At 48.8% G+C, this 13,472-nt stretch overlaps 1 protein-coding gene across 1 annotated transcript in view; it reads left to right on the top strand.

Annotated features, from left to right (window-relative positions):
- The window catches only part of BAZ1A (bromodomain adjacent to zinc finger domain 1A), a 143,819-nt gene that overhangs the window by 98,286 nt on the left and 32,061 nt on the right, over window positions 1-13,472 (top strand). Inside the window, exons 18-20 of the mRNA XM_069732125.1 lie at window positions 3,072-3,232; window positions 5,440-5,579; window positions 5,903-6,051. Of these exons, the coding sequence (XP_069588226.1) occupies window positions 3,072-3,232; window positions 5,440-5,579; window positions 5,903-6,051 (450 nt within the window). The remainder of the gene's footprint in view (window positions 1-3,071; window positions 3,233-5,439; window positions 5,580-5,902; window positions 6,052-13,472) is intronic.

Genomic DNA, 13,472 nt, shown 5'->3' with positions numbered 1-13,472 from the left:
ACTTCAGCAAGCAATTCTTTGGCAGTGGGACAAGTGTCTTTTCTCTGGATCACCTGATTCGACTCTCGTCCTGGGTCAGCGGTCTCTCAATTGGTGGTTGTCACCCCTCATCTTCCACGGTCGGTCCTTCCTTCCCGTTCACTGGCAGGTGGTGACGACGGATGCCAGCCTTCTTGGCTGGGGGGTGGTGTTTCGTCACTTGACTGTCCATGGACTTTGGTCGGCGCAGGAATCCACTCTGCCGATCAACGTCCTCGAGATTCGGGCCATTTTTTTTGTCCCTCCTTCACTGGGAAAGACTTCTCAGGGGTCTGCCAATCCGAATTTAGACGGACAATGCCGCGGCAGTGGCAAATGTCAACCACCATTGAGGGACTCTGAGTTCCTTGACGTTGGCCGAGGTCTCCAAGATCCTCCTTTGGGCGGATGGGAATGGTCCCTGGATCAGGAGGTCTTCCATCAAATTTTCCTTCGACGGGGGACTCCGGATGTGGACCTCATGGCGTCCCGACTGAACAGGAAAGTCCCTCTGTTCGTCTCCAGGTCCCGCGATCCTCTCGCCGTGGACGCTGATGCGTTGGCCATTCCTTGGCCGCAGTTCGTGCTTCCCGATCTGTTCCCTCCCCTTCTTCCCAAGCTGCTGAAGATCATCAAGGTGGAGGGGGTGCCGGTCATTCTGATCGCATCGGATTGGCCCAGAAGGTCTTGGTTCGCAGTGCTTCCTGCACTGACTGTGCGCGCCGGCCAGCCGTAAAGCAGAGCACAGCGGTGATGTCACCGCTGTGCTTTATGGCCAGCGCTCAGTCAGTGCGGGAAGCTGACGGCGAGGGACGTGACAGACACCAGAATGTAAGTATGTAGTGTTTGTTTTTTTTTTTTTACATTTACAGTGGTAACCAGGGTAAATATCGGGTTACTAAGCGCGGCCCTGCGCTTAGTAACCCGATGTTTACCCTGGTTACCAGTGAAGACATCGCTGGATCGGCGTCACACGCCGATTCAGCGATGTCAGCGGGTGATCCAGCGACTAAATAAAGTTCTGGCCTTCTAGCTCCGACCAGTGATGGCACAGCGGGATCCTGATCGCTGTTGCGTGTCAAACACAACGATATCGCTATCCAGGACGCTGCAACGTCACCATCGCTATCGTTATCGTTGTTAAGTTGTTCAGTGTGAAGGTACCTTAAAGCATTATTACTGACTAGATTGTGGCCCGATTCTAACGTATCGGGTATTCTAGAATATGTAGGTACGTACTATATTGCACAGTGACATAGTATAGAACACCACCGACGTAGTATGTAACAGAGCTACATAGTATGTAGCACAGCCCCGTAGTGTATAGCACAGCCCCATAGTGTATAGCACTGTGGGCACTATATGCGTGGTTAAAAAAGACTTAAAATAAAAAATAAACATATACTCACCTTCCGAAGGCCCCTTGAAGACCCTGGCGCCTGTGTGCGGTGCACACGGCAGCTTCCGGTCCAGGGTTGGTATGAGCGCAGGACCTGTGGTGACGTCGCGGTCACATGACCGTGACGTCATGGCAGGTCCTTCTCGCATAGCATCCTTAGCACCGGAACCTGCTGCTTGCCCTGCCGAGGACAGTGCGCCACGTCGGAGGGTGAGAATAACCTTTTTTTTAAATTATTATTATTATTTGTCACATTAGATCACATTGTCACAATAGTAAAAAGACTTGATGCTGCATAAGCAGCATCAATAGTAAAAAGTTGGTCATACAGGGTTAATAGCTGTGTAACGGAGTGCGTTACTCCGCGGCATAACGCAGTCCGTTAACGCTGCCATTAACCCTGTGTGAGGGTTGACAGGAGGGGAGTATGGAGCGGGCACTGACTGCTGGGAGGAAGGAGCGGCCATTTTGCCACCGGACTGTGCCCGTCGCTGATTGGTCATGGCAATGTTCATAGAAGTTTTGCCACTACCAATCAGCGACTTGATTTCCATGACAGAGGCAGCGACCAATGAATATCCGTGACAGACAGACAGACAGACGGAAGTGACCCTTAGACAATTATATAGTAGATGTACTGGATAGGGCTAGATTCCTGGGCTCTGACAACGGTGTCCTCCACTAATTGTTATAATTGCTAGTGAAGGGTCCTAGTGGGACCACTGAACATGCCCATCCACTGCTCCGTGCAGACGGCTAGTTACTAGCTGTGAGTAGTAATGAGCGAATATACTCATTACTCGAGATTTCCTGAGGACGCTCGGGTGTCCTCCGAGTATTTTTTAGTGCTCGAAGATTTATTTTTTTTTAGCCGCTGCTGGATGATTTACATCTCTTAGCCAGCTTGATTACATGTGGGGATTCCCTAGCAACCAGGCAACCCCCACATGTACTTATGCTGGCTAACAGATGTAAATCATTCAGCTACAGCGATGAAAACTAAATCTCAGAGCACTAAAAAATACTCGGAGGACACCCGAGCGTGCTCGGGAAATCACGAATATATTCGCTCGTCACTAGCGGTGAGCAAATGTGCTGGGATAAGGCGTTATCCGTGCATGATCTGGTGCATGCTCAAATAATGTCAGTCCCCACGGTTGCATGTCTTGTGGCTGTTCGACAGCTGCAATATATGCAGGGATTGCTTAAACTGTCAGTCCGTGCGTGTGTTGCCGGTGTCCAACAGCCGCGAGACATGCATGCGCAGGGACTTGAAAATATTATTCGAGCGCTCTGAAGTCACTCTGTTAGCACTAAAGCATGCTCAGATGTCACCTTATCCGAGCACATTTATTCATCACTATTAGCTACACTTTTGCACCAGGTAGAACAGGAGGTGACAGTCTCGTACTGGTGGAGGCTTTTCCAGCACTTGCTATTATTTTAATAGAATTAAATAAGCACTAGATTTTATAATGCACCCAGAGAGCTGAGCCATTTTCAGTTTCTGCAAATTTTCTAATATATAGTGTATCCTTCATATACTGTACAGAATGCTTCACTATACAGTAGTTAACTGATGTATTCTTATAGTAGCATGCAGCTATAAGGTAGATTGTTTTGATAAGTATTTTTATTTTATTTATTTTTGTAGACATTCCACCTGCAACAGATCCTAAACCTGGCAGGGGGAGACTGGGAAAAGCACCAGATGTTGCACAGATCCCTGCAAAAAAGCAGCTAGAACACAGACTCTGTGAGCTCCTGCTAGACATCGAACACCGGATTTACCAGGGCACACTTGGCTCTATTAAGGTATGCTTTAAAGGGAACCTGTCACCCCCAAAATCGAAGATGAGCTAAGCCCACCAGCATCAGGGCTTATCTACAGCATTATGTCCGGTCCGATGGGCGTCGCGGTCCGGTTCAGGGCCTCTTATCTTCATAGGATGACGTCCTCTTCTTGTCTTCACGCTCCGGCGCAGGCGTACTTTGCACTGGACCTCTCTGACCTTTCCCGGCGCCTGCGCACTGCAGTACTTTGCTCTGCCCTCAACAGGGCAGACAAAGTACGCCGGAGCCGCAGCGTGAATACAAGCAGGACGTCATTCTAAGTAGATGCAATTGAAGGGACCGGAACCGCGACTGTGGACCGGAACCTCAACCCACCCCCCGCACCCTCCCCACCCTCCAGGTGAGTATAATTTAACCTCTTTTTCTCATCTTTCAGGATACATCGGGGGCTTATCTACAGCATTACAGAATGCTGTAGATAAGCCCCTGATGCCGGTGGCCGCAGCTTATAGGCGAATTTTGGGGTTGACAGGTTCCCTTTAAGACAAATGCTGGGAAAACATTTAGCTTTCTTTATTACAAAAATTGACATATAATGCTCTTTACAGTTCATGATGAGCCCCATAAGATGCTCCATACAAAATACGCCCCATATAATTCTCCATACAGTTTATGATGGGCCCCATAAGATGCTCCATATTAAAATATGCCCCATATAATGCTGCACAAATGTTGATTATGGCCCTATAAGATGCTCCATACAGACATTTGCTCCATATAATGCTCCACAAATGCTGATTATGGCCCCATAAGATGCTCCATAGATGCATTTGCCCCGTATAATGCTCAACAAATGCTGATTATGGCCCCATAAGATGCTCCATAGAGATATTTGCCCCGTATAATGCTCCACAAATACTGATTATGCCCCATAAGATGCTCCATACAGACATTTGCCCCATATGCTGTTGCTGCGATTAAAAAAAAATCACATACTCCCCTCTCAGGCCCCCGGCACTTGCTATACTCACCTTTCCCGTTCCACCGATGGGCGCCGCTGTGTCTTCCCCGTCCTCTGCACTGACTGTTCAGGCAGAGGGCGGGGCACACTAATCGTGCCCTCTAACCTGAGCATCAGTGCAGAGGACGCAGAAGAAGGAGCGATGCAGAAGACGGAGCGGCGCCGACGGTGGAACGGGGGACAGGTGAATATAGCGCACTGCGTTATACTCACCTGCTCCTGGCGCTGTCCCTGCACGTCTGTTCGCCGGAAGCTTCTTACAGTAGTGAGCGGTCACATGGTACTGCTCATTACAGTAATGAATGTGCGTCTCCACCCCTATGGGAGTTTAGTCAGGTCCTTATTCATTACTGTAATGAGCGGTACCATGTGACCGCTCACTACAGGAAGAAGCTGCCGGCGCCCGGGAACCAGGGACCGCGCCAGGAGCAGGTGAGTATTACACAGCGCTGCTCCCCCTCCCCTGCCAACCCCTGGGAATGACTCGAGTATAAGCCGAGAGGGGCAATTTCAGCCTAAAAAAATGGGCTAAAATTCTCTTATACTGTAGTAGATACTGGATACGGTAGGTACTCCTCCATCCAAACTCCAGGTAATTGTGCGTTTGTTTCGTTAGCAGAACTCGTAGGTAGGTACAACATCGTGTGTATGGAAAAGCCAATCCAGTTTTGGCAGAAAATCCTAAGTGTAGTGTTTTTTGTATTTAAAAAAAAAATAAAAAATGGGGCCCTAAAGGTGGTGAATAGTGATGAGCGAGTGTACTCGTTGCTTGGGTTTTCCCGAGCAAGCTCTGGGGGATCTCCAAGTATTTGTAACTGCTCGGAGATTTAGTTTTTGTTCACGCAGCTGCATGATTTACGGCTGCTAGCCAGCCTGAGTACATGTAGGGGTTGCCTCTTTGCTATGGAATCCCCACATGTATTCAAGCTGTGTGGCAGCTGTAAATCATTCAGCTGCAGCGATAAAGTAAATCTCCGAGCAGTTACAAATACTCGGCGATCACCCGAGCGTGCTCGGGAAAACCAGAGCAACGAGTACACTCTCATCACTAGTGGTGAAGGCATCAAACTTCTCTTCTTGCCATAAAAGATACTGTAACCCTCACGGACTATATTAGTCAATTCAGCAAGTTTTGAGTTGGCCAGTTTCTTCTGGTGTTTGTTACATCCATCTGTTTTTTTTCCCCTCGCCTCACCTCTTTATCCAGGTACCTGACAGGCAGATATGGAGATCTGCTCTTGAGAACTGCTCATATGACTTTTTGAATAATGAAACAAAAGAAAATGGGGACATGAAACTGGAAGACATGGAAATTGAAAATGACATGAATCAAAACAACAAGGACAGGTTTGGAGACTTCTAGAGAAATTAAATGCTAGCATCTAGCGTTGGTGATGAGCTGATAGCTAGGATTAAGCTGTAGTGGTGCTGGACACTCTTTGCACCAAGTAATCAAGAAAAAGAGCGCCTCTTGGCAGTGACTCTGCTTTGGCTAATATTAGAGGTTACTGTATGTATGTGCATGTTGTAAAGTTTAAATGCTATTTTGTGTAACAACTCGGACCTGAGGACTCCCCCACTAAGAAGCAGGCAGGAGCATTGGCCTCATGCATGAGTGTGCGCACACAGCGGTGTATGGGTGCAATAGTAAGTCTAATGTTTTCCTGCAGGCTCCAAACTTTGAAAACCGAAAGCCAAAGTGGCACATCCTCTAGTACCAGCACTCCTCACCCAGCAATGAATTCTGTACATTATCTGGCGCAAGCATTACTGCAGATAGAGCAAGGAGTGGAACGCAGATACCTAAAGGCTCCCCTGGGTAAGCTGGCAGAGACTGTTATTGTGTCTAGTGAAGTATCTTCTTTTATAGAGCAAAGTCTAATCATTAACTTTTAATGAGAGAAAAGAAATGCCAGCACTCACCCGATCTGAAGGTAAATCAGTCCATTTTTATTCTCATTCGATTTTGGACTATGACATAAAGTGCAGTAGTGCTGTCAGTGCAGGGATTTTACCAGAAAAAAATAGACATGACAGACAACAACAGTTTCGTGCTTCACTTGCACTTCTACAGGTCTGTGTTCATGCAAGTGAAGCGCAAAGCGGTCGTTGTCTATCGTGTCTTTTTTTTTCTTGTAAAATACCTGCACCTGCATTGAAAGCACTACCGCACTTTGTGATAGTCCATGATGGAATGAGAATAAATGGGGACTGATTTACCTTCAGATCGGGTGAGTGCTGGCATTTTCTTTATCGCTTCATTGGGGACATAGGTAACCAAGGGTGTATGTTGCTGTCGCTAGGAGGCTGACACTAAGCAAAAAGGGAAAATAGCTGCTCTCTCGCAGTATACACCCACCGACAGGCACCAAGTACCTCAGTTTAAGCTTAGTGTCGGTAGGAGGCGGACCTGGGTCTGCTACCAGATCCGCATTTTCCTTTTCAGGTTCCTTGTTTGTGTTTATTAACCTTTTCCCTTTCTTTCAGGTCTTCTGAGGGTAACGGGGAGTAATTTCTCACCCTGTTTTCCCGTATTTATGCCACTGAGTAGAGCAGTGTGGTGTCACCCACATCGCCCACTCTCAAGCCCACAGGCAGGACCTAATCCCCTGTCACCTTTACGGGTGTTTCAGGGTGAAGCCCTGTGGCCGGTCCTTTGTCTTTTCCCCACCCCTCTCTTCGGAGAGGGCTGGGAGGAAGACCGTGGCCTCCCCCCTTCTGGTAATGGGTTGATGCCATCTTCTGCACCGTCTGGAGACTGTGCGGGAAGGAGGATCCTGGATACCAGCGACTCTCTCCCACCCGAGGGCTCCTGATAAGATCCTCAAAGCTGCTGAGGGACTGGGACTCACCACAGGTATGTTTCCTCTTCTCCCTCCGCAGCAGCAGGCGTCATCCCCGAGGTACTGTCCCTTTAGGGACAGGGCGGCGTTAGTGGTTGAGGGCAGCCGCGGCCATTTTTCCAATGGCGGGGCTCAGCAATTGCGGACACTTGCAGCGCGCTTTTTTCCACACCAAACATGGAGCTTCACCTTCCTGGCTGTTCATGCTCCCGGTGTGTCCCCCAATTGAAGGGGGACCTTTGTTTACGCTGGTTGGCAGATTCTTCTGTCTGTTCATGCTCCCGGCGTGTAAGCCAATAGGACGCTTGCTTTCTCTTCTGCCAGTCGGGACATTGCAGCACTGTGGGGCAAGCCGAGGAGACTCTGTATACTGCTGCGCGCTCTGCAATCCTGTGCTCTCTGAGAAAACAAGCACACGACAAGAATATGCATAGCAAGATAATGTAGTCAAAGAGATATTAATGAAAGTGCCATGCCACAAGGACTAAGGTTTATCACCGAAACGTGCGTTGGGGAGGGCGCACGGACCCTGGATCTAGTCTACTCGTTTGCCCTGTTTTCTAGGTAAGGTATAATCATGATACTTATATTATTGGGCCCTCTTTAGTAGCTATGTACGCAGATGGTGGTACTTATATTTTGTAACATAGTGGTAATGACTTCTTAATCCACCTGGTACTAGTAATGAGTGGACTTTGACCCCGGCTCCGTGCGCTCCGTTTATGCTCTTTTCAGTGGTGTCCCTGTGCACCCTGTGGTACTGAGCCACATTTGTTCTGGTTTTATATGTATACATTTTTCTTTTTATATAATAAAGTTGATGTTTACACAGTTATATTGGGTTTCTGATCGTTTTTGGGGTCTTGATTGATCCATATTTCGTTTAATCCTGTGCTCTCTGTAGACCTGTGGACGCTCTGCACACAGGGAGACACAGCTTCCATAGTTCTTTCTGCTGGTCGACGTGAGCATCGGGTAGGCTCTGTGCTTTTTTTTGTCATATCTCCTCCATAGCAGTATCTCCAAGGCTCAACTTATGCCCAACCCTAGAGAGGCTTTTTCTTGCCTTTTTAACCCCACCGTGATTCACTACACCTGTGCCCTTTGTAACAGAAAGTGGTCTTCAGGCCAGTTCTCCCCTTTCTGCCTGTTCTGCAGCCCATCCCCCTTTCCCCCCGCCATGTCTGCCCCACAGGAGCCCTCTAACGCCCGGGATGAGAGCACTCCCCTCCCTCCGGAATGGGCTGTTGCCATGTCAGTCGGTCTCTGATCTGACAAAACTTTCACAGTCCCTGGTTCAGGCCCTGGAATGACTTCCACATTTGTCCAATGCCACCAATGCTCCGAACGCCTCTCATGGTGATTCGCACCTGACCGCGACCTTCACAAGGACAAATCTGGCACAAGGCTAAGGAAGTGAGCTCTTTCCGGTTCTTCTTCCATTTCTCCGGGTCCCTCTGCATCCTCCTGTATGCATTCCTCTCCCCCATGCCCCCTCCTCCGAGGTGGCTTTTGGCACAGATGTGGATTCAGAGTTTGAGTCTGATATGGACCCCAAAGATGCTGGATATGGTCAATAGACTTATCCTGGCTATTACCCAAACTCTGAAGGAGATGGAGTGCTCCTGAGCAGGTGCCTTGTCCTCCTTGAGGTTCAAACGGGTAAAACGCCCTTCCCGGAGTTTCCCTAATCACAGGGAATTTGAGGCAATTATGTCCAAACACTGGGAACACCCTGGGAAGCGTTTCCCAGGAAGGAAGCATCTCGATATTTTCTATCCCTTTAGCCCAGACCTTGTTGGTAGATGGGCAGAATCCCCTAATGTGGATCCACCAGTTTCTCGCCTGTCTTCTAAGACAGTCCAAAGTCTGCTGGACGGTGCTTCCATGAAAGATTCTACACAGACAGAATCCTTGGCTAAGTCAGCTTTTGAAGCAGCTGGCGACTGTCCCATTTTTGTCTCCACTTGGGTGGCAAAGTCCATGTCCGCCTGGGCAAGAATGCTTCACCAGGGCATCCTAGCGGCAGCTCCTCCGGATGAGTTGGCTAACCAGATTGCTCATGATGGCAAATATCTTTTGATCCCTTCCTTGGATGCAACTGGTTGCTCTGCCAGGGCTACCAGCAATATTGTGGCTGTTAGCCGCAATCTCTGGTTGAAAGCATGGAATGCTGATCCACCGTCAAAGTCCCTCACTGGCCTTGCCTTCCAAGGCTCTAGACTTTTTGGGTCCGAACTGGATTAAATAATTTCCGATGCGACTGGCTGGAAAAGCACCTCGCTTCCCCAGTCCAAGCCTAAACGTCTTTTTAATAAGAGGAGGTCACTTCAATTTCATTCATTTCGGCCTTTTTCTGCTTCAGGAACTTCCGCCCAGCAGGACCGCTCTTCCGTCCAAGGGGAAAGGAAGAGGCCGTCTTTCAAGCCAACCTCTCGCCAGTGATCAAAAGGGTCCACTCATCCAAGTCTTCAGGGTCCACACCAACAGGATCTCCTCAGATTGACGGATCACCCCGATCGAGGAATCTCAGGGTGGGAGGCCGTCTTCTTGTCTTTCGGGACGCCTGGTTGTCAGTGGTCGACGCCTGGGTCAGAGCGCGAGTCTCATCCGGTTACAGAATCGACTTTTCTTTCTCCCACCCCAGGAAGACATTTTTGTCTCGCCCGCCAAAACTTCTGTCTCAGGCCCCAGGGGTCCTTCAGGCCGTCTCTTCCCTACTACGCACAGGAGTGATCGTACCCGTTCCCTGGAACAAAGTTTTCAGGGGTTCATCCACCGATTGTCAGGCAGCTAATCAGTTAGTGAGAAAGCAGTAAAAGAAGCAATAAGAATTAAAACTTAAACCAACACATAACACAATCTAGCACATAAAAATTAATCTACGGTGTGAACTATGTCCCCCAATGAAGGCACAGAGAATGAGCTTTTGCGGTCAGTATCCAAAATCCTCTTTTCTCTATCACTTGATTGGGGGACACAGGTAAACATGAGATGTCCCAAAGCAGTCCTAAGGGTTGTAAACAAAATGAAACCTGCCCAGATCAGGTCAGATGGTGGACATTTTGCCTCAAGAACCTTCCTGCCCAAACTTGCATCAGCCAGCATAGATATGCACCATGTAGAATTTGGAAAAGGTATAGATTGAGGACCAGGTAGTGGTCTTGCATAGCTGTGTCGCAGAGGCCTGGTGACGAATGACCCAGGAGGCCCTCACAGTGAGGATAGAGTGAATCTTCACTCCCGGTGGGGACAGTCTATCCTTGACTCGATACGGCTTCACTATGGCAGAGTGAATCCAACGAGCGATGGTAGCCCTGTAGGCTAGTCCTCTGCAATCACAATCAGAGATCATGAACAAAGAGTCAGAACGCGTGAAGGATGCTATTCTTCAAGTATAGGCACAGAGCCCTTATAGATTGCAACTTGTGAAGGAACCGTTCCAGAGAATGGGATGGAGACGGACAGAATAAGTGTCCTCAGTAAGGTGCAAGGGAGACACCACCTTGGGAAGAAAGGATGGCACCAGTCTAAGGACCACCTTGTCCTGATGAACAAGGGAAGAGCGGCACGAGAGAGCTACCAGTTCCGAGACTTGCCTGAGAGATTATGACAAGGAAGGAAACCTTCCAGGAAAGAAAGGATATGGCGATATATTGAATGGGTTCAAAGAGAGGTCCCTGGAGAACAATCAAGACTAGGTTAAGGTTCCACATGTCCATGGGAGGATGATGGGGAAGAACTGATTGTGCAACCCTGAGGGATAATCCTGACTCCATGCCGGACTGAAGAAAAACCAGGAGACTGAAAAGAAAAATACATGGACTCCACCTGTTTGGTTTTGCACCAGCGAAAGAAGGTCTTCCACGTAAGATGGTATATGGAGGAGGAAAAGTGTTTTCTTGCCTTGATCATGGTCTGAATGACCTGAGTCGAGAGAACTGCATTCCTCAGGACTACAGCTTGAACAGCCATGCCATTAAATTGAGACACTGAATCCTGGTGGAAGTGAAGTCCCTGAGCGAGAAGCTCTGGGCCACTCGTCAGTTTCTATGGGGTGTCTGCGAGGTTGACCACCTTTTGTGTACCAGGCCCAGAAGGGGCGACGAGGATGACATACTCCTTCTGCTTTAATCTTCTTGGCGAGTCTGGGTGTCAAGGGTAGAGGTGGGATGCAACAGGTCGAACTGGGACCACTTTGCGCCTCGTTCTGACCTAATGGTTGATGTATGCCACGGCATTGTTAGAATGAATGCATAATGGGTGACCTGCTAGCAGGTCCTGCCAGTGAAGGAGAAGTAGATTGCTCTTGAGTTCTAGAATGTTGATGGGGAGAGAGGACTTTTTTTTTTTTTTAATTGTCCCATCAGCCTTGAACTGTGTTGTGGAATGCTGCCCCCATCCTAGAAGACTGGCGCCCATCATAACAATCTGCCAGTGTAGTGGGAGGAATGGTCATCCACGCCAAATGGAAGGAGAGCACCACTAGCATGGACACTGTTTTACTCGCGAGGGTAGGAGGATCGGCCATTTCAGGGAGCGGGGGGAGGATCCTCTTGTCCCAGGTGGACTAGAGCAACTAAAAAGCATACATGGAACTGTGCAAAGAGAACTGCTTTCATGGCGGCGATCGTCTTGCCCAGGACACTCATTCGGAGCTGAAAGTGTGAGAGCGAGGGGCACCTGAAGGAGAAAATTCTAAGCAGGAGAGCCGAGACCTTTGTTTTGGGAAGGTAGACTCTTGCGGTGTCAAACTGTATGTAAAGGAAGACTAGGACGAGCTAGCCTAGGTGATTAAGTATCAAGAATGATCTGGAGACTCTCGCAGCATTCCAGGTGGTAGGAAGGAGCATTGATCAGAATGCCATCTAGATATCGGACGACCAGAATCCCTCTCGTAGAATTGCTATGACCTTGGTAACTACCCTGGACACAGAGGCTAAGCCAAAGGGAAGGACTGTGAATTGGTAGTGGTAATCTTGGACAGCGAATCTGAGTAATCTCTGAGGAAGCTCATATTGGGATGTGAAGATGGGCATATTGGATGTCTACTGAGCAGAGTAATTCCGAAGAAAATTCTATTTTCTCTCTCTCTCTCTCTCTCTCTCTCTCTCTCTCTCTCTCTCTCTCTCTCTCTCTCTCTCTCTCTCTCTCTCTCTCTCTCTCTCTCTCTCTCTCTCTCTCTCTCTCTCGATCTCTCTCGATCTCTCTCGATCTCTCTCTCGATCTCTCTCTCGATCTCTCTCTCTCTCGATCTCTCTCTCTCGATCTCTCTCTCGATCTCTCTCTCTCTCGATCTCTCTCTCTCGATCTCTCTCTCGATCTCTCTCGATCTCTCTCTCTCTCTCGATCTCTCTCTCGATCTCTCTCTCTCGATCTCTCTCTCTCTCTCGATCTCTCTCTCTCTCGATCTCTCTCTCTCTCGATCTCTCTCTCTCTCTCTCGATCTCTCTCTCGATCTCTCTCTCTCTCTCGATCTCTCTCTCTCGATCTCTCTCTCTCGATCTCTCTCTCGATCTCTCTCTCTCGATCTCTCTCTCGATCTCTCTCTCGATCTCTCTCTCGATCTCTCTCTCGATCTCTCTCTCGATCTCTCTCTCGATCTCTCTCTCGATCTCTCTCTCGATCTCTCTCTCGATCTCTCTCTCGATCTCTCTCTCGATCTCTCTCTCGATCTCTCTCTCGATCTCTCTCTCGATCTCTCTCTCGATCTCTCTCTCGATCTCTCTCTCGATCTCTCTCTCGATCTCTCTCTCGATCTCTCTCTCTCTCTCGATCTCTCTCTCTCTCGATCTCTCTCTCTCTCTCGATCTCTCTCTCGATCTCTCTCTCGATCTCTCTCTCTCGATCTCGATCTCTCTCTCTCGATCTCTCTCTCTCTCGATCTCTCTCTCGATCTCTCTCTCGATCTCTCTCTCTCTCTCGATCTCTCTCTCTCTCTCTCGATCTCTCTCTCTCTCTCTCGATCTCTCTCTCTCTCTCTCGATCTCTCTCTCTCTCTCTCGATCTCTCTCTCTCTCTCTCGATCTCTCTCTCTCTCTCGATCTCTCTCTCTCTCTCGATCTCTCTCTCTCTCTCGATCTCTCTCTCTCTCTCGATCTCTCTCTCTCTCTCGATCTCTCTCTCTCGATCTCTCTCTCTCGATCTCTCTCTCTCGATCTCTCTCTCTCTCGTTTCCGTCTGGCAGAGGACCCCAAATATACAAAAGGAATGGAATTGAAGAAAGCATCTCATAAGGGGGCGGGAGCTGTCGGCTTTGGTTGGGGAGGAGAGGTACTCTTCCGTTCAGTGGCATCAGAGGTGAATTGATCAAATTTGTTTCCTGAAGAGACACCTGGAAAATAAGGCTGGTGAGAGACTTCTTGGAATCCGTGTCTGTTCCAGGCCCTGACCCACA

The sequence above is a fragment of the Ranitomeya imitator genome, chromosome 1 (assembly GCF_032444005.1).
Source record: "Ranitomeya imitator isolate aRanImi1 chromosome 1, aRanImi1.pri, whole genome shotgun sequence".
In the NCBI taxonomy this organism is placed as follows: Eukaryota; Metazoa; Chordata; class Amphibia; order Anura; family Dendrobatidae; genus Ranitomeya; species Ranitomeya imitator.
Note: the sequence above shows the minus strand (reverse complement) of the source record. Positions and strands in the feature narration are given on the sequence as shown.